The 21,557-nt window shown below is 34.6% G+C and overlaps 2 protein-coding genes across 2 annotated transcripts; one reads left to right on the top strand and one right to left on the bottom strand.

Moving 5' to 3' along the window:
- The first annotated feature begins 1,984 nt into the window (after window positions 1–1,984).
- Window positions 1,985–6,054, top strand: LOC140826048 (ferric reduction oxidase 4-like). The gene is made up of 8 exons (XM_073188154.1): window positions 1,985–2,166; window positions 2,285–2,378; window positions 2,627–2,803; window positions 3,190–3,427; window positions 3,539–3,866; window positions 3,977–4,214; window positions 4,518–5,227; window positions 5,600–6,054. The coding sequence occupies exons 1-8, from the start codon at window positions 2,016–2,018 to the stop codon at window positions 5,737–5,739; spliced, it is 2,076 nt and encodes a 691-aa protein (XP_073044255.1). The 5' UTR covers window positions 1,985–2,015; the 3' UTR covers window positions 5,740–6,054.
- A 3,318-nt stretch (window positions 6,055–9,372) lies between these two features.
- LOC140826033 (uncharacterized) lies at window positions 9,373–14,879 on the bottom strand. The gene is made up of 5 exons (XM_073188128.1): window positions 14,545–14,879; window positions 13,646–13,730; window positions 13,183–13,427; window positions 11,165–13,092; window positions 9,373–11,026 (listed from the first exon to the last, which is right to left on the bottom strand). Exons 3-5 carry the CDS (start codon window positions 13,288–13,290, stop codon window positions 9,907–9,909), a joined length of 3,156 nt encoding a protein of 1,051 aa, XP_073044229.1. The 5' UTR covers window positions 13,291–13,427; window positions 13,646–13,730; window positions 14,545–14,879; the 3' UTR covers window positions 9,373–9,906.
- Window positions 14,880–21,557: the final 6,678 nt, after the last annotated feature.

Raw genomic sequence — 21,557 nt, 5'->3', positions numbered from 1 at the left:
TTATTCATGACAGCATGTTTCATGAATTATTATGTGTATATGCATGTTTACCATGTTTTATACTGGGATTTATTCTCACCGGAGTTATCCGGCTGTTGTCTTGTTTTGTATGTGTGCATGACAACAGGTGGGGCTGGATCAGGGTCAAGATGAGAAAGAGGCTGGACTAGATAGCGTGGTGATTCCGGACTTACTGTAGACTTGTTTTATTACTTGAACTTAGTAACTAAACCTTAGACTGAGATTGTACAGTATTGTACTTTTCTACTGAATTGTAGTTGTTATACAGAGATGTATATTATTTAGATTCCATTACCTTCCGCATTTACATTTTAAAAAGAAAAATTTTTAGATCCTGTTTATCAGAATTGATAATTAAATCTCAACGATGATTAAGAAGATGATTAGCGTCCGGGTCCCCACAACAGGTGGTATCAGAGCCATAGATCCTCCAGATTGAGATAGTCAGAGCTGATAGATTTTTTTAGATTGAGATAGAGGAGAATGAGCGGGGTAGAGTGAATTTTCTTCCGTTGCATGTGATTTCTAGCATGAGAATTATGTTAATGTTGACTTGCATGATGTGTGCTAGCATGATTTTGGACAATCCTCTCCCCTTGAACTAACTTTTGAAGTTGAGTTAAGTTCAAGTTCCAATCTTAACAAATATCATCCCCGTGAAGTAGACAATATTAGACAATGCAAGCTATTTGTTACTGAGAGAGACAGCCGCCATGTGTTTCAATTATATTATAATAAAGAAATTAAATAATAATATTCTGTTATTCATTATATAACCATTTAGTACAACATATGACATCGAATATTAATCTATGCTTTGACATGAAGCATATATATTGTCAACTTCTATATCCTTCCCAATTTTCATATATGTACAGCCGCAAGTACTTCAAGAACCAAAAGTCAACTGTACTTGCATGGTGTACTGTTAGAACAGGATATATTTTTATTTCATTTCATGATCTATAATTAAACATATCGTTTCTTGTGGAATGAAAAATCATCTTATTTAATCTCGAGGTTCGGAATGAGACCAAGTACTAACCTAAATGATTCAATAAATTATAGTGCCGTCTTTTTAAAGTTTCACCGTTCATACTAAACTACAGATGCAAAGTACTCTTTCAATTTAATATATAGAACCAATCTTACCAAAGCAATGTACATTGAAAAATTGTAATTTTAGTCCCGTAAATTAGTCTATTTTAGATCTTAATCTTGTAACTTGTTAGAGTTTGGTTTTCATTCAAGGAAATCACTAAATCTATTGAATATGATTTATTTGACATCAATGTTCAATTACGTGGCAAATAGGATGAGAATAAAGTTCACACATTCAAATTCATCTAAGCAAAACGAAAGAGGAAAATGAAGTAAAACTATCTCAATAATTCAAAATGAATGGAAAAAATTTTGTCCTTTGTCTTTATTTTTGTTTAGCTAAATTTTAATGTTTATAATATAAGTTTTATTCTTGTCATATAAGCAATATAGGAGAGCATTGATGTCAATTAATCAATATTTGATAAATTTAGTGGTTTCGAGGAAAAAAATGACCAAAAAAATGTTATTGTATAAAAATCAAACTTTTACGAGTTAAACGACTAAAAACCAAAATATGAAAACCTAAAAAAGTGAAACTTTCCCAATGTACACAAAATTTGTAATAATGAATCGTGTTCTTTTGAAGAAATTGTAAACAAGTAAACAAATGACTCTTCCTGAATATAAAAGACAATATGTGAGTTTATGACTTTGGCATTAATAAAAAAATAACTCAACTAGTCCAACTAGTTCTCACTCCGCAGTTTTTTTATGCCTTGAAACTGAACTCACAGTACAGAAACCCTTGTATTTTTGCATGAATCATGCTTTTTCTTCGACTTCGCAAAAAATGATCGACAATAATTTTTGGGTTCTCCTATAAATACAAGAGACATCCTTATTGAATACATGTAATCTAAGAAAATCCAAGATTAGACAGGCAGAAAAATATGAAATCCCCAGCAGCATGGCAGATTTTCTTCTTCATGGTGTTTGTAGGGTATATTTTTATGTGGACTATGCTTCCTACAAAAGTTTACAAGTATTCTTGGACTCCTGATTTTAAGAAAGCTCTCAACTCCACTTACTTCAGAGAACAAGGTTTAATATTTGTTTCAGGATGGGATATTGCCATGCATTATTGATGTTAACTTGTTAACTTTCTTCCAACTTTTCGAAGCTTAATTACCATCTGTTACGCATATATATGCTTTTTCAGGGACAAATCTTCTTTTATTCAGTTTTCCAATCATGCTTATTGCTGTTCTTGGATGTGTATATCTACATTTCAAGAAGAAATCGAACTACCAGAGGTTTGGCGGTTTATTTCTTGTTAACGTTTTGTATAGTACGTACCCTTTTCTAAAATCGAATGTAAAATAGAAGTTTGAGCAATTTTTACATGCTCTTGCTGACGAACCCTAAGCGTATGACTTAACTTCCAGATAATTAATGGTTAAATGAACGAATTTCAATCTACCCTAGATGCTGACTACATGACATCTCGCTAACATGCTTGATCTGATATATTAATGACTGATTGATTGTGAAATCGTCACAGTAATTGGCGCTGTATCCGACCTCTGAGACGTCCAGCACTGGTGATGTGGCCGTTGGGTGTAGTCAGTGCAGTGGAAGTTACATTTGCAGCCATGTTCCTAGCACTTTTGATCTGGTCCTTGGGGAACTATTTGTATGTTAGCTTTGGGCATCTCCACATGCGACCAGGAGTGGAAGTGTATGTTTCTAAAACTATTCGACTTTAATCAATCTGAATTCCGAGCTGAGTTTATATATGATGAATATATCAGTTTTGATGCATCTCCTGCTTAAATACTTTAAACTGGAGATAACGGAATATAAGTCTCCAAAATCAATGTCTAAGGTGTCCATGTTCATGTTGGTCGAGATCAACTAAATGAAATATGTAAGGGAAAAGGATTACTATAGCGATTAAGATCTCTTGTAATATCAGATATAACTTTTTCCAAAAGCTCAAATACGGATGTGATCAGCTGACAATAGTTCCGCACTTTAACATGTAGGCGTAATAGGGAAATTCAATATGCATGCTTGATCTATATTACAAGGAACGATGATCATTTTCTTGGGTACTAATTGCAGGTGGAAGTTGAAATTCCGTAGCGTATCCTTGAGGCTCGGATACCTTGGTAACACATGTTGGGCATTCCTGTTTTTTCCCGTGACTCGTTGGTCGTCTCTCTTGCCTCTGGTTGGACTTACGTCAGAGTCTAGTATCAAATATCACATTTGGCTGGGCCATATTTCAAATGCTCTTTTTGCAGCCCACTCCATCGGATTCATGATATACTGGGGGGCACTGACAGGTGAAATGTACCTGGTAAGTACATAGACTTAATCCTTAATTTTATTTTCTTTTACAAATGTTTCATATTTCTTCCTCGGATTGAGGATAGGAGAATACAGTATCATGAGGAAACTTGTATTGCAGATGCTTGAGTGGAGCAGTACTTACTTATCAAATGTAGCTGGAGTAATTGCGTTTGTGATTTCGTTAGGGATTTGGGTCACCAGTTTTGATCGTGTTAGAAGGAAAGCTTTTGAAGTTTTCTTCTACGCTCACCATCTATATATTCTCTTTGTGTTCTTCTACTTGTTCCATGTTGGAGTAGCATATACATGCTTGATTCTCCCCGGAATCTTTCTGTTCATTATCGATAGATACTTGAGGTTCTTACAATCGAGACGCAGGTCTAGATTGGTTTCTACTCGCATTTTGCCTAGTGGTACATTGGAGCTCACCTTTGCCAAGAATCCAGGTGAATTAGACAAGAGCTCTTTTTCAATAAGCCCGAAAACCAATTAGGGGAAGATATTAGTACATACAGTCTTTGGATCATATATTTTGACATACCCTTTTCTTTTGTAGATTTGAGTTATAGCCCCACTAGCGTTTTGTTTCTGCATGTTCCAAGCATATGCAAGTTGCAGTGGCATCCATTTACTGTGATTTCAAACTCTAACCTGGAGCCACATACCCTAAGTATCGCGATTAAAAGCGAGGGAAGTTGGACTCAAAAGCTGTATGCACAGCTTTCTTCTTCTTCGAATCATCTTGAAGTATCAACCGAAGGACCTTATGGACCTGCATCATTTCATATTATGAGGTAATTAATTAGCATAGTGTATTGAATCTCGTGAATAGAGCCACTTAATTGAATCAGGCATCAGATTTCTTCTGTAATTCATTTAAGTAAATATATAAATAGAACTGAAAGTGAGTGGATTCTCTCAATTGATCTGGGCACATGTTCGGACCATTCATCACTGATGCTAGCAGAATGGTACTACTGGTGCTGAATATCATTATGCTAACATCGAACGACTTCGTATTCTATATAGTGTTAAGTAATTGTGCTATTAATTACCATAAATATTAGAACCTACTGACAAAGTTAAAATTGTCACAGCCACGAGGCATTGGTGATGATCTGTGGAGGAAGTGGAATCGCTCCATTCATCTCCATAATACGTGAAATCATCCACAAAACTACAACAGAACCCAACGTTAAAGCTCCAAAAATTCTCCTAGTCTCCGCCTTCAAGAACGCAACCGATCTCACAATGCTCGACCTTCTGCTCCCTTTATCTGGCACCCCTTCAGACCTCTCCAATCTACAATTACAGATTGAAGCATATGTCACAAGAGAAACGGAAAAACCCGTAGAAGATGCCAAGAAACAGATCCAAGCCAAACTGTTCAAGCCTAATCCATTCGATTCCCCAATTTCCCCAGTTCTTGGCAAGAATAGCTGGCTATGTCTTGCTGCGATAATATCATCATCATTTGTCTTGTTTTTGATAACTCTAGGCCTTGTCACGCGCTATCATATCTATCCAGTGGAACGTAGAGGGGAGAATTACCATTACAGCCTCAAGATTCTTTGGGACATGTTTCTTGTATGCACTTGTATCTTTGTATCAGCTAGTGTTGTTTTCTTGTGGCAAAAGAAGAAGATTTCTGCTGAAGGGAAGCAGATTCAGAATGTTGATTTCGCGACACCGACCACATCGCCTGCTTCTTGGTTATGTGTTGGGGATAGGGAGCTTGAAAGCCTTCCTCATCAGTCTCTTGTTGAGTCCACCAAGGTGCATTTTGGTGAAAGACCTGATCTGAAGAGTAAGTTCTCTCCTTATCCTTTGGTATTACACTTTAGATATTAATCTTGAATATTTATACGTATATATATATATATACACTCTCAATATAACAATTGGCTTACATGTGAGAATGGATACTAAAATGAAAATCGAAAATAACTTCTTAAATGGGGCAAGTTAATGGAAAAAAAGTTGTTTTTCTAAATTAAATGAGAACTAATGCAGGTCACCTTTCATGAACTCGGGTTTTCGAGACTTCGTGATCAGACGCAGAATGAAAATCTGTTTAACTCAACAGAAATTTTATTGCAATAGAAGATTTTGTGCTCTTTACAATAATGAGACATGCTTTACTTATTCATGTTGTTAATAAAAACGATGACATTGACAGTGATACTCCTTGAACGCAAAGAGTCCGATGTTGGAGTTCTGGTGAGTGGCCCTAAGAGCATGAGACATGAAGTCGCTAAAATATGCGCGTCTGGTTTGGCCAAAAACCTGCATTTTGAGTCCATCAGTTTCAGTTGGTGAAGATGATGATGCATGGACCTTTGAGTACGAATTGAAGTTGAATATGAAAAATTCTAGCTCAATGGGGTGTATTTTACACACACACACACATTTGAAATTTCAACTGGTATGATAATATATCTATATCTATGTGTGATATATATTTGTATTGTGATTGAGCATCTATGATTTCCCAAGTGTAATAAATAAAATTCGTGACGAATCGGATCATTATGCAGAGAATTTGGGGTAAAGGATGAGTTGTCGGCTCATACATGCATGATTGAACATGATTATGTCGCCAAGTTTAATTAAATATAATTAGATATTCATCTCTGACTTTTCCTAATGTATCTAGAAATTTTAAGGTTGACTTCTCAAATTAATTAAGACAGATAAAGAAAATAAAATTTGATATAAAATTATGAAACTACCTTTTCATTTACGAAACCGTTGTACTTTTGCGTTTATTTATTTCTGCATAATGACCTCCGAACTAAAAACAATTAATGTCAAGTGAAAAGATGGCATTGTCCAATTTTTCAGATTGAGACGATGTCTCAAATTTGAATTACTTTCGCAACTGAAAAATGACATACTTTCAAAATCTTAGTCCTATAAATGTTGTATTTTAATTTTTATCCCTCCAGTTTCCCGACATAATTAGGTTTATTTAGGAAATACTAGTAAATAGGCACGTGTGGAGCCGATTTATTTATATAATAAATTTATTTTGTTACTTTTTATATTATATTTATGAACAAATTTTTTTATTATTCTTTTATAAGTTTGAAATTATCTTTTATAAATAAAAATGTGCGTACTGTGTAATTTTAAAAATAAATAGAAATATTACTTGTAATACGATTAAATATAAGAAATACCGATTTCGATATATTAAAACAATAATTTAAATTATCTATTTAGTTTATATTTATGAGAATATTTAGATATAAATACTTATTCATTATGAATATATGATATTAATAATACATTTGAAAGTTTAAGGGATCAAAGTGTTAGTTTGAAATTTTTTGGAAGTAAAGTAAAAGCTTTTTAATTCGTAAAATATTTTGACTGTAAATGTATTTTCCCTTATTACTAATCAAATACATAAAAATATAACTTTAATTCCGATATGCATTATTTAAAATCACAGTTGATAATAACAGTAATACTCAAAACTTTTAAATTATAAAGCAGTTCAAACGTCATATTTTAACTCAATAGTGATAATTATAATTCTCAACAAAATAATAATTGGTGCTTTACATATTTTTTTAAAAAAAAATGTTCATTATCCACTTTTTTTGGATGAAACTTTATCGACATTTCGCATTTGTATACACTTGGCCTTGGGGAGTCTTTGGTTTGCTTGATTAGGTGGGTTTATTTTTTTTAAACCCACCTAATCACTCTTTTGGTTCGATTTTTATTAAACTAAGTCAATCCCTCCGATGAATGATTAGGTTATATTAGGTAGGTTAAAATAATACCTGCTCACCCCTTAGGATTATTTATCACACTCTTAATACCTCCTATTTTTCCAATTTTATCCTTCTCTTATATTCAAACTCACCGCCACTTCCCGTCACCGACCGCCGCCACCGCCGGCCGACCGCCGGCGCCGGCGCCGACCATTTCCGGCACAGGCCGATTTTTCCGGCCGGCCGTTTCAGGCCGCCGCCCCCGTCAGCCGTTTCCGGCCGACCATTTCCGGCCGGCCAGCCGCCGCCGCGAAGGGAAAAGGCAATTTTGTCTTTTCATCAAAAAATTCAAAATTATTCTACACTTAAGAATCGTACCAAACATAATATTATTTTACACCATATATTACAATCCTACCACAGTCATTTTCTTTATCATTTACATACTAATCATTAGTTTATCCTATCTTTCCAACCAAACGTAGCCTTGTAGATATATAGATATAGATCTAGCATTACATATATGCACATAGATACTATCTGTGATTCTACAAATATGCAAACGTAAGATTTAATTGATCTATGAAAGGCATATCTGATTGATTTGTTCACAGTTATCATTCCTACTGGCTACTATTCCACAGTTAAGATTTAACTGAATCATCCTCCTGCTCCAAATATGTTGGTGGAGTGTCATCACTGTTAAAGTTTGAAACTTGATTTGTTCCATAATCTCATGGGAAAGAGTACTTGTTGAGTATAGGACGGGAACAAAGTAAAAGGTTCCCTACATACGCCGAATCATCGAAGTGTGAGTTTGCTGGAATTCTTCTGGACAAGTCGTTGTAAGATATGTTCCCAAATGCTGGTGAGAATGCCTCCAGAAAAGTGATTTCTTGAGAGATCAAGAGAATCCAAAGAGCTCAAAAGACCAATGTGTTGAGGAATAGACTTGATTTCGGAAGGAATATCACCAACTGCATTATTGTTTGAGAGGTCGATAAGCGTAACAAGTGCCAGACCATGCATTTACATACTTGAGATCTCATGTCCTTTCCACATGAAATATGCACCATCCAGGATGTAACGAAATACTGAAAAGGCATCGTCCAGAGTTGGACGGATCCATATCCGCTCAAATAATTTAATAATAAAGCAGTTGGCTTCCTAGCCATGGCCTTGAGAAAATGTAGGCAATTTGGTATTGCTCCAGAAATGTAGTTTGAAGAAACATCCAAGAATTGTATTTTCTAGACTACGCATGCTAGAAGGTATGGCTCCGTAAAATTCATTGGAACGGAGGCTTAGAACAACCAAGCCTAAAAATTCACCAGTTACCCTATTGTTTCCCAGATCAATAATTTCCAAACTCCAGCAGCCCTTTATGGATGAGGGGATGCTTCCCGAGAAACTATTATTTCATAAATCCAACCGTGATAATAACTGCAATGAGCCAGGGGAGCGTGGGATTTTTCCATAGAAATTAATGTTGGACGATTAAGAAATTGTAAAGACCTTTATTTTGCAAAACACTCCGGAAGTAGGCCAGAAAACAGGTTGTCTTAGCAGTCTAGCAATCTCAATTTTCCGGTATAGCATAGAGAAAGACTGGACCCGTAATTCTGTTTCCTGATAGATCTAATACAGAACGTCCTAGCGCAATTTGGGGAACATGTGAAAACGAATCCCGAGTGTCGATGGCAGTAGAGAAACTAATGTTAGGACAGACGCCATGTATGCATTTGGTTACTTGATACATTCAGATGTACTAGTTGAGAAGCTAGATTACCAAGCCATGTGGGAATGTTGCCTGTGATTTGCTTAAAGGAGATATCAAGAAACACCAACTTAGTTTGAAATCGAAGCCAATTCGAAATTGTGGTCCTATGTTGCTTCCGGAGAGACTCGCAGCTATTAGTTGAAAAGTTGGGATCCAATCAGGGCTGCATATATGTGGAATTGAACCCAAAGTACCTATATATAGATCAAAGCTATTAATTGTATAGACCTTCGAAATCACCGTCGTGCGAACGATGGAAACTAGATTATACGGCCGAAAACTTGTATTGATCCATATTCGATATCGGGTTATTTTACAATTAAGATCTATTCTATAATAATCGAATTTGGCAATTATCTTTCAATGAATTTGACACTTTTATCTCCCTTTGTCATTATATTTTTTGTGTTTGTCGGAGGTAAGTGGCAAATTCATTAAATAACGATATCTACTGCTACGAAAGATTCGCCATCAGTTCTAGAAATAAATTGTACAAGACGAAAAAGAATGATAATGACTTGGTTTGGCCAATAAACCGCAACCATGGGTTGGCCTCACCCATGGCAGCTTTTTCTTCTCATAGATTTCACTCTTCCAAGCCATGAACATCAGACTGGATTCCACAAACAGTCACTAACACTGACCTCATCAGCAGCTTAAACTCAAACAAGCTCCCATCTCTCCATGTATTGAATCATCAAGAAAGAAATCAGCAAAATAAATTAAGAAAAAAAAAATACCCATGTTAAAAAGGAAAGGGTAAAAAACAAAACCAACAGGAACACGAATACTATCTAGCACAAATTATCGACCTCGAGAGGAAATGAACAAATGAACACTCGAATTCAATCGTCGTTTCTCTTCTACACCAATGCTCCTAGTCATATATATATTATATGTATATATAACCAATCTCTTCTCCATCTCGAAAGAGCATATAGCCGGTCAGATTATTTGAAATGTTCCCTTATCCTCGTTTTTCTATCTCTGAGGCACATTGCTTGGGTCAGTACCTCGGGCATCATCCTTGTTATTCGAGTTGGGCATCTCGATGACATCAGCTTCTGCAGGTTGCCGAAACCGCCTCGAATTTCCACCATCATCAGCATCCCGTCTTCGATGCATCACCTCACCTCGGTCGTCATGCCTTCTATGCTCATAATCGGTCTCAAATTTACCTTCCCTGCCATCATTAGCCAAGGAGAATCTTCCCGGCCGAATTGAGGGTTTAAAATAGCCTTCTGGTTTTAGTCGACCTGAAGAACCGATAGCATCAAACTTTTGAGAGCGTCGAAATAATCTGACCGGTGATCTCCGCCATCTTAAATCGTTGTCTGTAAAATCAAGATCATCGAACCATCGACCGTTGCGTTGTGGGGAGAACCGGCCCCTCGGTGGGGACAAGTAACCCTCACGATAATCTGATGTAAAAGTGGAATTCGAACTCGGAAACTTCATTCTATCCATTCTCGCCTCAGACCTAAAATCTGGAGATCTGATGTGCCTTCTACTACCCATTTCCCGTCCTTTATTAGAATGCCAGGCTATTGGGGAACGAGTTCTCGATCTTGACCGAGATCTTCTGCGTGTTAAAGGAATATGAACGCCTCTACCAGAACTGGGAGAAAAACTTCGTTCCCTTCTCGATAAATAAGGTGACAGGCGAACAGATTTGGAAGCATCATCAGGTAGAGGCTCGTATTTATTACCAACACCTTGTGGATAATTCTCCTTAATACCTCGAGTTAGTGGCATCCTTCTGTGCACACCAAAATGATCACCTCTGTCTACAGGTGAACTTCTAACTAAGGGCCTACGCAAGTAACCTTTTGACAAATAATTAGGATTCTGTCTTTTGTGGTCAAATTCCACCCCGCCAAACTTATCTACTAAGTCCCCAGCTATTCGTCTCGACCTGTTGAGGTTACGACCCTCGAAGCCTTGATAACTTGAAGTGTAACGGCTTTTTGAACCCCAGTATGTCCACTGCTCTGTTCCACCTTTTTCACTTCCGTGAGTAACATGTCTATACCTGCTCAAATATTTGTAGGGCCCCATATCCCTTTCAGGGTGAGAATCTGAACCACCAAGACGTCGAGATCTAAATATCACAATAAAAACACTGTGAGAACTAAATAATTCAAAGTAGTTCCCCCAAGAAGATGCAAGACAAATATACAAACAATTAGACGTGTATGAACCTAAAAAGGTAAACGAATTACGTGAACACATTAATTACCTGCATTGTTGAAAAAAGAAAATATCCTTCCCATTAAATGCATCCAAGGATGACCGACCTTTGCTACAAGATTGAACCTTACCCTGTATGGTCCTTAACAAGTATTTGTCCATATGTGCCACAGTATCATCAATTGCATCTGTTTGATCTGAGAATCTTCTCTCATTGACATTTCCACTAATAACTAGGTCAATATCAGATTCATTCTTTTCACCACGATCGTTATTCTCGTATTCATCTTCCATAAAATGCATATATGAATGTTTGAATGATCTACAATTACTCTCATTTCTTCCCAGAAATCTTTTTGCCAACAAACTTTTCCTCACACTGCTGTGAGATCCCTCAGAACCGCCATCGACTATCTCAGACCCAGGTAAATCACCTGCATCAGAACTATCTCCATGTCTTCCATCAGATTCATAGTCAACATGTTTATTTTCCAATTCATTGTCCTTCCAGGGGTACAAAAATGACCCCCTCAGCTCTCCATCTTCATACGGAGAATCATGACCTTCCTGAGACCTAGGCAAGTCGTCACCATCAACCACATGACCATTATTATATAGACATACATCTGAATATATCTGAGCATCAACAGTTGAATCAACCTTTCCAGCAGAAGCCATATCCAACTCAATCTTTCCTGCAGAAGCAATATGTGAATCAGTCTTTTCTGCAGAAGCCGTATATGAATCAATCTTTTCTGCAGAAGCCACACACCAATCGAACTTTTCAGCAGAAGCCATATGCAAATCGTCTTTCTCAGAAGAAGACGTGTGCGAATCAGTGTTCTCAGCTGAAGGAGGAGAGGAATCAATCTTTTCAGAAAAATCACTCTTCAAATCCACGTTTTCAACAAAAGCAATATGTGAATTAATCAATGGAGCAGAAGTTGCCGGTGAAACAACCTTTTGAACCAAAGCAGCAGGTGAATCAATATTTTCAACAGAAGCAGATGGATACTCAACCTTTTTATCAGTATCTTGGTCAGAAGTCTTTGTAGTCACATTAGAATAACAAATATTTCCTGGTTGCCATAAAGTTTCCCCCAAAGTGAACGACTCAATACACGTTTCAAGAGGTGATACTGCTATCAACTTATCTTCTTCTTCTTCAAGATCAGAAAACTTGTCCTCTGCCACACCTGGACTACAGAGTATATGGCATTCTGAACCTCCTCGTCTTCCTTCTTCCACATGCATATCATTATCAGCAGCATCCCTTGAGGTTTTTCCAGCAATTGTAACCTTACATGGTTCATCCCAAGCATCCATCAAAGTGTTCAAATTCCAGTGCCTACGGTCCACTTTCAAAGAATCAGTTCTTGTCGCGGTTCCACCTCCCACACATCCAAGCAGACTCTGAGCAGCAGATTCCAAGTTGTTCCGAATTATAGAGCAGTCGGTGTCATCTTCAAGCACTATCTCATTGCTCAAGGACTTGTTACATTCTGAATCTTGTTTAAATTGTGTCTCAAGAAGGGATGTTTCAGAGCTTTTTGGTATTAAAAAATTTTCTACGACAAGATCCTGTTTAAATGCAGTATCTGTATCATCATCCATGCTAGCAGCGGCTGCAAGAAGTTCTATACCTGAGAAGTCTCCCACATAATTATGTTCCCCTACTACTTGTTCAGAGAGAATTTCATGATCAACCCCTTCATCAAATTTTATTGCAGATGATCCATCTCTTGATTTCCAGTTGGAATATGAGCTCGCAGGCCTCAGAACTGAGAATTGACTCGAATATGCATAGTCATCTTCAAAAGGTGGGGAAGAAGAATATGGTTGAGAGGAAGAATCTTGACGACATATAGAATGGGTTCGAGGCTGAGGTGATGGAGATCGAGGCAAATGTCTCCTCTTCTTTATTGGCACATGCTCAGTTTTTCCAGAGGTTGGTTGTCCAGAAACAGCTGCGCTCAACTGCCACATTTAACATATGCATAGCTTAGTAAATAGAAGGTGTATCAGACTAGGAAAAAATCATGGTAAATAATAGATTTGACAAAGTACCTTCCTTCTTGTTACGGACGTCCTGGAGCGTCTTCCTTTCGTCACAATCTTCCAATTTAACTGTGGGTTGACTGAGCCCATAACTTCTAGACCCACAGTGCTTGGCATTTCCAAAATTATAGGTCCTATGACACCAACAATCAATCTACCGCAACAGGTTTTGCAGGATTCCTAAGAAATGAGGTCTCTTCCCTGATTTAACCCCAATTTATGTTCCAATCTCCTGGAGCAATTACCAAATGCATCTGCCAGACACAGAACACTTAAAATTCAGGGGACAAAAAAGAAAGGAAAATGTATTGAACTGATCAATATATACAATAGCAATCTGTTCTAAGCTGTGTTTCCTTACAAATGTTTTTATTGGGATTCCCCATCAACTACAAGTTTTAAGAATTACAAAAGCTTTATAAAGCATTTCATTAGCTAGATGATTAATTTCACAAGAATTTCAGAATCTCACCATAGGCCAAAAGGCAACTTAGTTCACTTCAGCAACCGGATATCTCTCAAATTGGCCTCCAAATCTTTGCACACACCGAAGCAGACTGCATCAGACATTAAATCGAATTAATGACTCGCACTCTTCATATGGTAAAAATTATTAAGGTAAAAAGAATGAAGAATCTGGCGCCGCTTCTGTATTAAAGTGGCCACTAAACACGATGGTCCATTAGACCAATCAAATGCTCGGCTCGAAACCATCTGTGCTAGCAACACGTAAATGAAGAAATCTCGGATCCAACAAGCATGTTAAAAATATGAAAGCGCAAGAACACGCCAAAGTTTTAGTAGCAACTTTTTAAGAGATTGGAAGGTAACTCCGCAGTTTTGGTAGCAACTCTTAGAGATTGGAGGGTAGCTCAACATCAATTAAATAATCAATCACGAGTCATTAAAAAAATGAAGAAAATATCCAACTTTTCTTCGTATTCACAGTCCATCTTCCACCCAAACAACACCAGGTGGATCAAAAGAATGTCATCTCAAAGGAGCATCTGTAAAAAGCCAGTTTCTTGATACTCCACGAAATAATCTGTGAATAAATTCAGCTTGATCCGAAGCAAATTTCCCTGAATCTTAATACTTCGACATGAATTTTCAATTCATATGCAGGAACGCCTTCAATCATTAATTTCTCGAGCATAGGACTTTGCATCCGGTTCAGATCTAGAATTAATGGATCACAAACTAAAAATCCGGAATAATAAAACCCTATGTAGGCAGGAACAGCTTCAACAACCACAGATCTTGATCTTGATCTTTAGATGCAGATTTCCTCCTCTGACGAAGATGATGACGACAACACAAAACGACACACAAATGACAAGCAGATCATCAAAAAGCTTAGAGTTCATATACCTGTAAAATAGTATAAATTCTCAAATCTTCTCGCGTAAATGGCACGATTTCCCGATTAATCCTCGTCCGATTGTTCTAAATCTCACGAACTTCTTCGCAAGCCGACCTTCGGCTCAAGCTCCATTCAAATCTTCATATTTCGTCAAACACCCTTCGCCAGCATTATTATTCACAAAGAATCAAATGTAAGCTCCGCCGCCGCCGCTCAGCACCAATGGGGTCCACGAAGGTTGATGAACGGTGGCCGTCGGATCATGAACCCTCTAACGATTAGGAGCCGTCGGATTGCCTCTTAAATCTTGTCATCCAGAAATTTCTTCGCCTTTCTTGAGAAGAGATGATGAGGCTTTGCAGCGATGGATTGCACCCCGATTTATACTTGCAATTATTCCGATACTACCCTCGTACTTTATGCTGGTGTGACGAAAATACCCTTGATGCCCTTGCACTACTATAATTAAATTGTGACCCTAGTTTTTTTAGTGAGTCTCATATGAGACCGTCTCACGGATCTTATTCTGTGAGACGGGTCAACTTTACCTATATTTACAATAAAAAGTAATACTCTTAGCATAAAAAGTAATACATTTTCATGGAGGACCCAAATAAGAGATCCGTCTCACAAATACGACCCGTGAGATCGTCTCACACAAGTTTTTGCCTTTTTTTTATATCGTGATTAAATAACTTTAATAGAAATATAAATTGAAATCGATTTAAATGGGTTACAAATCATTGGTTAAAAAAGTTAGTAAGATACTATTAATTTCACCATATGCTCTTATCCATATATTTTTGTATATATCTTCAAAGAGTGAGTCTCATATAAGACCGCTTCACGGATCTTAATCTGTGAGGATCAACCCTATCCATATTCACAATAAAAAGTAACACTTTTAGCATAAAAAGTAATACTTTTTCATGGATGACCCAAATAAGAGAGAGTGAGTCTTATGTGAGACCGTCTCACGGATCATAATCTGTAAGACGGGTCAACTCTATCCATATTCACAATAAAAAGTAATACTATTAGCATAAAAAGTAATATTTTTTTATGGGTGACCCAAATAAGAGATCCGTCTCATAAATACGACCCGTGAGACCGTCTCACACAAAGTTTTTGCCAATAAGAGATCTGTCTCACAAATACGGTCCGTGAGACCGTCTCACACAAATTTTTGTCATCTTCAAAAGATTTCAAATAACATCATGTTTTCAAATTCATGGATTTTTAGACGTTTAGATTTTAAATATATTTAATAAAATAATTGTCTCTCATGAGTATAGTAATCAAAACGTAAAACTTGATTTGTTGTACAATTTTAAAAAACTTGAGTTGCACCAATTACTAACAGTTATGTCTTTTAGTAAAGTAATAAACGTGTGATCATACAGTTAGTATCATAATAAATATCACGGGTTCGATTCTCATTAATTGTAAAATATTGAGAGAAAAATTATTGTGTGCAATAATTATCTCTTGTTGTTAGATAGAGCAATCGATATGGCGTTTGAGATATTAAAATATTTAAAATGCACAAATGACGGGTTCTACAAAATCATTATTCGAATTCAAACACACTTGTCCTAATATATTTGAAGATCAATTTGATGATTATCATCCCTTCATTGCTCTTCATCCACCACCGATCATGTCAAATTATCAAATTAAATCAATTGATCGATCGTTTATTTCAGTTTAACTAAATTGTTGTAGCTACCTAGTTACAATTATTTTGGAATAAAGTTTTATTCAATATAATATAATATCTCGTATTCTAAAAAAATAAGATTTATTTTTATGACAAATCTTCGGATAATGTTTTTTTTTTTTTGGTGGAATGGATACAAATTAACATACATATGGGAATTCACATTTCGAGCAAGAATTTTGCAAATCTTCACCTAAAATTCACGAGGTTGAATGTTTGATGTTATGATAGGTAAGGAATATTTCTATTTTATATAAACACTACATGTTAAAGTGGATACTGATTTAACAAATTTTTATATAAAACAATTAGTATTGAAAGTATTCTAGAAGCGTAAATTTTCTCTCTTCTATAATACTTTTTTTTCTCCTAAAAACATATTATTCTAAAATATTTCAATTTAAAAAGAGTTTTCTCGATAAATTCAGTGTATGATTCCACAAGTTTTGGTAATGTAGTTGGACTCTCAGTGTCGATTCAAAATGAATCATCCTTCTCATGTAGGAAAATCTTTGCCTGCTAAGCAAGAGGTGAGATTTGAATCTCAAAATTATATTTTCCTAATGACATACGTAAGAAAATACAAATTGAGATGGTATGCTTACTTTTATCAAAATATATTTTTTTCCAACAATTATTGTTTATCCATCATTATTTCAAATCATAAAAATCAATTTATAAAAAAATTTGTGAAACAGTCTCATAAGACAAGTTTATGAGATGTATCTTCAACTTACTCAACTCAAGAAAAAATACTATTTTTTATCTCAAAATTATAATGTTTATGGTATATATGGTCTGATCGACTTGTTTCATTGATAAAAACTCGTGAGACGGTATCATAAGAAACATGTTCAAATTAGTTTAATAGTGTCAATCGCATCCCACTAAATAAACGCAACCTAAGATGATTGAAATAATTAGTTCACAATTTTTTGCATGATTATTTTTGTAGATAGTGTGATGCAATAAAAATGAACAATATAGTATAATATATAAGATTGAACGATTTTTAAATTTTTTTCCAAAAAATATTTATATTAATAATAATGTAACTCAAATATTTTAATGCATATAACATTCAAATTGTTACGTTTATGTATGTGGAATAATGATGATTATTGCTACTAGATATTGCAATATCTTATAAACCATGCACGATAATCGACATAAAATCTTAACTCTGATATCAATTATTGGATTTAGCATGTCATTTCATCATAATACTTTTTAAGGTAATATCTCTTACTATCTATCATTACGAAAAACAACTTCTTCTTCTTCTTTTTCAATTTACAATTTATTTCATGTATATATTTATTCACATCAAGATAAAAAAAAAAAAAAAAAAAAAAGCTCTGAAAATTGCTTGAAAATATCATTTATCCAATTCTTAATTGGTAGACGGAATATTTTTCACTAATTAATTAACTACTTCAACACTCGTGATACACGTACCCAACCATTAATGTGTATATTTGTACATTAATTAAAATTAAATATCTTATACTAATCGATTTTTTGATATTTTGGTGAAGCTTTTTCATATTTCTAAAAATGTTCTGAAACTCTCAATTTCATTTACAAATCTCTTTCTATATTATCTTTTATCTCCTATCGTTTCAATTAAAAAATTGATAAGTTTAATTTATTTTTTTAAAAAAAACAGTTATTTTTTTGTTTTACGGATCACACACATAGCGTATGTCATGACATGCTGATATAAATTATATTTCAGGATATATTATTTACATCACTTTATTTTATGAGCGGGTCTTTTGTGAGACGGTCTCACGAATCTTTATCTGTGAGATGGGTCAATCCTACATGGATGACCCAAATAAAATATTTGTCTCACAAAGTACGACTCGTGAGACCGTCTCACACACGTTTTTGCCTTATTTTATTAACACTTCACTTAATATATAAAATTTAATTACAAAACGCCCTTCTAATGAGTATTTTGAATCTGTAATGGATACCAAAATTTGTTACTAAAAAATTCATATTTATAATAACTTAATTTTACATTAAAAAATTTAAAATGTGAAAAAAAATTCAAAATCAAAATATATTATTTTGATAATAATAAAAAATTCCAACATAATTATATTTCACATATATATACACACCTATCATATATAACAACGACCCCATGTGCTAATAAAATTATACGTCTAATATGAATTAATTATTAATATTAATATAAGTCAAAATATTAGACTTTTATATAAACAAATTTATTGGAATTTGAAGTCAAAATGAATGAGAGTAGAGGGTTGCAACTTGCAATAATGTAGATAAGGTAACAAGTTGTCAGGCATTGATGAATCCAATGCAGATTGGAAACGTGTGGCTCTGATTTTTAGATGTTATTCATACTTCACGTCAATTTTAAAACACAGATATTTTATTTAAACTATTTATAAAAAAACATAATTTTTATGCCAAAATTATTATTTTTATTATAAATATGATAAAATCGATTCGTCTCACGAATAAATATACGTGAGATAGTCTCACAAAAAATCTACTCTTATTATTATATACTCTATGTTTCAATTATTCAGTCACACTTTTTCTTTTATTTGTATCAAATATATAGGTTTATACCATAATTACCAATTTTTTATATGAATATACTCATATATATATATATTTATATATATATATATATATTTACATGTACATATAATATTATTAAATATCAACTTTTATCTAGTTGAGGATTCGTTATATAGTTTCAAATTTTGACACATTAATTAATATAAGATGAACTATCAGTCACAGACCAATTTAATCTTGGCAAAAACTTGTGTGAGACGGTCTCACGGGTCGTATTTGTGAGACGGATCTCTTATTTGGGTCACCCATGAAAAAGTATTACTTTTTATGCTAAAAGTATTACTTTTTATTGTGAATATGGGTAGGATTGACCCGTCTCACGGATTATGACCCGTTAGACGGTCTCACATGAGACTCACTCTTTAATCTTTTAGATCAATTACTTTGTTCATGTTAATTAAAGAAACAAAAATTATCATTAAAGCCTATTTCCAATACTTATTGAGTGAGTCTCATGTGAGACCGTCTCACGGGTCATAATCCGTGAGACGGGTCAACCCTACATATTCATAATAAAAAGTAATACTCTTAGCATAAAAAGTAATACTTTTTCGTTGATGATCCAAATAAGATATCCGTTTCACAAATACGACCTGTGAGACCGTCTCACACAAGTTTTTGTCATACTTATTATAACCCACTTGTAAACTGCTATATAACCTTATATTTCCTTATTTAAAATTAAAAATTTATTAAAATATTGTTTGCTCTTTTCATTTGTTATATTTTAAAAAAATTGGATTGTTCGCAAAGGGTAAAGAAAGAGACAAAAACTTGTGTGAGACGGTCTCAGCGAATCGTATTCGTGAGACATATATCTTATTTGGGTTATCTATTAAAAAATATTATTTTTTATTGTAAATATGAGTAGGGTTGACCCGTCTCACATGAGACCCACTCAAGAAAGAAACACTAAAACATATATATAAAACAAGTTGACAAAAACTTGTGTGAGACGGTCTCACGGTTCGTATTTGTGAGACGAGTCTCTTATTTGGATAATCTATGAAGAAGTATTACTTTTTATGCTAAGAGTATTATTTTTTATTTTGAATATCCGTAGGGTTGACCCGTCTCACAGATTAAGATCCGTGAGACGGTCTCACATGAGACACATTCAAACAGGTTTCACACATGATCTGTCTCGTGTAATTTAGTTGGCCAAAGTAGTTTGCAGATTATTTTTTTAGTACGAGAATTTATCGAGCATACACTGAAAAATAATGACAGTAGATTTCCATATATATAAAAAAGATATAACTGAAAAATAAAAGTGATTAAGAAGAGATTTGTCTCAAAATATGTTGACAGATTTATAAATCAACCATTGTTTACTTTGTTTTGTTAATAATTAAGTTTTAACTGAATTAAACAACAAGTTTACGTGGGAGGAACTCACAAAACGGAGATAGATTAGGATAGGTACTTGATTTAATTCGTGCATGCATATTTATATTAAAAAACACGTTTATTCCAACAAAATTAAAGACTATTTTCACGCATATAAAATGCTCAAAAATATGTCTCGGTTTATCCTATCATATAATATGAGACGAGTCACATTTTAACACACAAACACTTATCAAAACTTGATACACCAAATTATGAGTGGACCCAACAACATATGCTAATAATCTTCTCTAAATTCTTTTTAAAAAACACAAATTTCATAATCGTCTCAAATCATACATTAAAAAAAATTATGGATCTCACCTTAGATCCGACCATGATCGTAAAATTCTCTTGATCTGGACTTCAATAAAGGGAAAATTAAAATTTTTGATCCTATGATTACAATGTTTTTTTTTATGATTTTTATCTTATCATCGATAAATCCACACACGGTCTTTAGTTGCACCTTTTTTTTTTCAGTAATAATTTTCGACGTCACGGCAATATTTATGGTGATAAACTTATTGAAATCGAAAACAAATACAAATTACTGAGCTAAGACCGTAAATTGATTCGACAACCTAACTAAAATTTATAAAAATAAATAATGAGGTAAACTAACTAATATTTCTAATAAATAAATGATGGAATAATTAAATAGGAGGGAGGACAGAGAGAATATTATAACTAAGAGTGAGTCTCATGTGAGACGGTCTCACGGGTCATAATCCGTGAGACGGGTCAACATAGATCATTCTCTTGCATACCCCCGAATTCTTAAATGGAATAAGATGTTCTGGAGTTCCAAATCACGAGTTAAATTTGAAGGTTGGAACTCCGGTTATGTTGCTGCGGAACATAGATCATTCTCTTGGATTATGCAATGGCACTAGATTGATCGTTACAAGGCTCGGAAACCATGTTTTGGAAGGACAAATTCTAACTGGAAATAATGCAGGTCATAAAGTGCTTATTCCAAGAATGTCATTGACGCCTTCTGATCCAAGACTTCCTTTTAAATTTCAACGAAGACAGTATCCTTTGATTGTATCATACGCAATGACAATAAACAAAAGTCAGGGGCAATCGTTGTCTCATGTAGGCCTTTTTTTGAAGAACCCTGTTTTTAGTCATGGTCAGTTGTACGTTGCTGTATCCAGAGTTACGAATCCTAATGGTCTAAAAATTTTGATATGTGATAGTGATAGCAACCCGAAAAAATCAACGACAAATGTTGTATTTAAGGAAGTTTTTCAAAATTTGTAATTTGTTTTTTTTTTCTAA

The sequence above is a fragment of the Primulina eburnea genome, chromosome 1, assembly GCF_022965805.1.
Source record: "Primulina eburnea isolate SZY01 chromosome 1, ASM2296580v1, whole genome shotgun sequence".
Lineage (NCBI taxonomy): Eukaryota > Viridiplantae > Streptophyta > Magnoliopsida > Lamiales > Gesneriaceae > Primulina > Primulina eburnea.
Note: the sequence above shows the minus strand (reverse complement) of the source record. Positions and strands in the feature narration are given on the sequence as shown.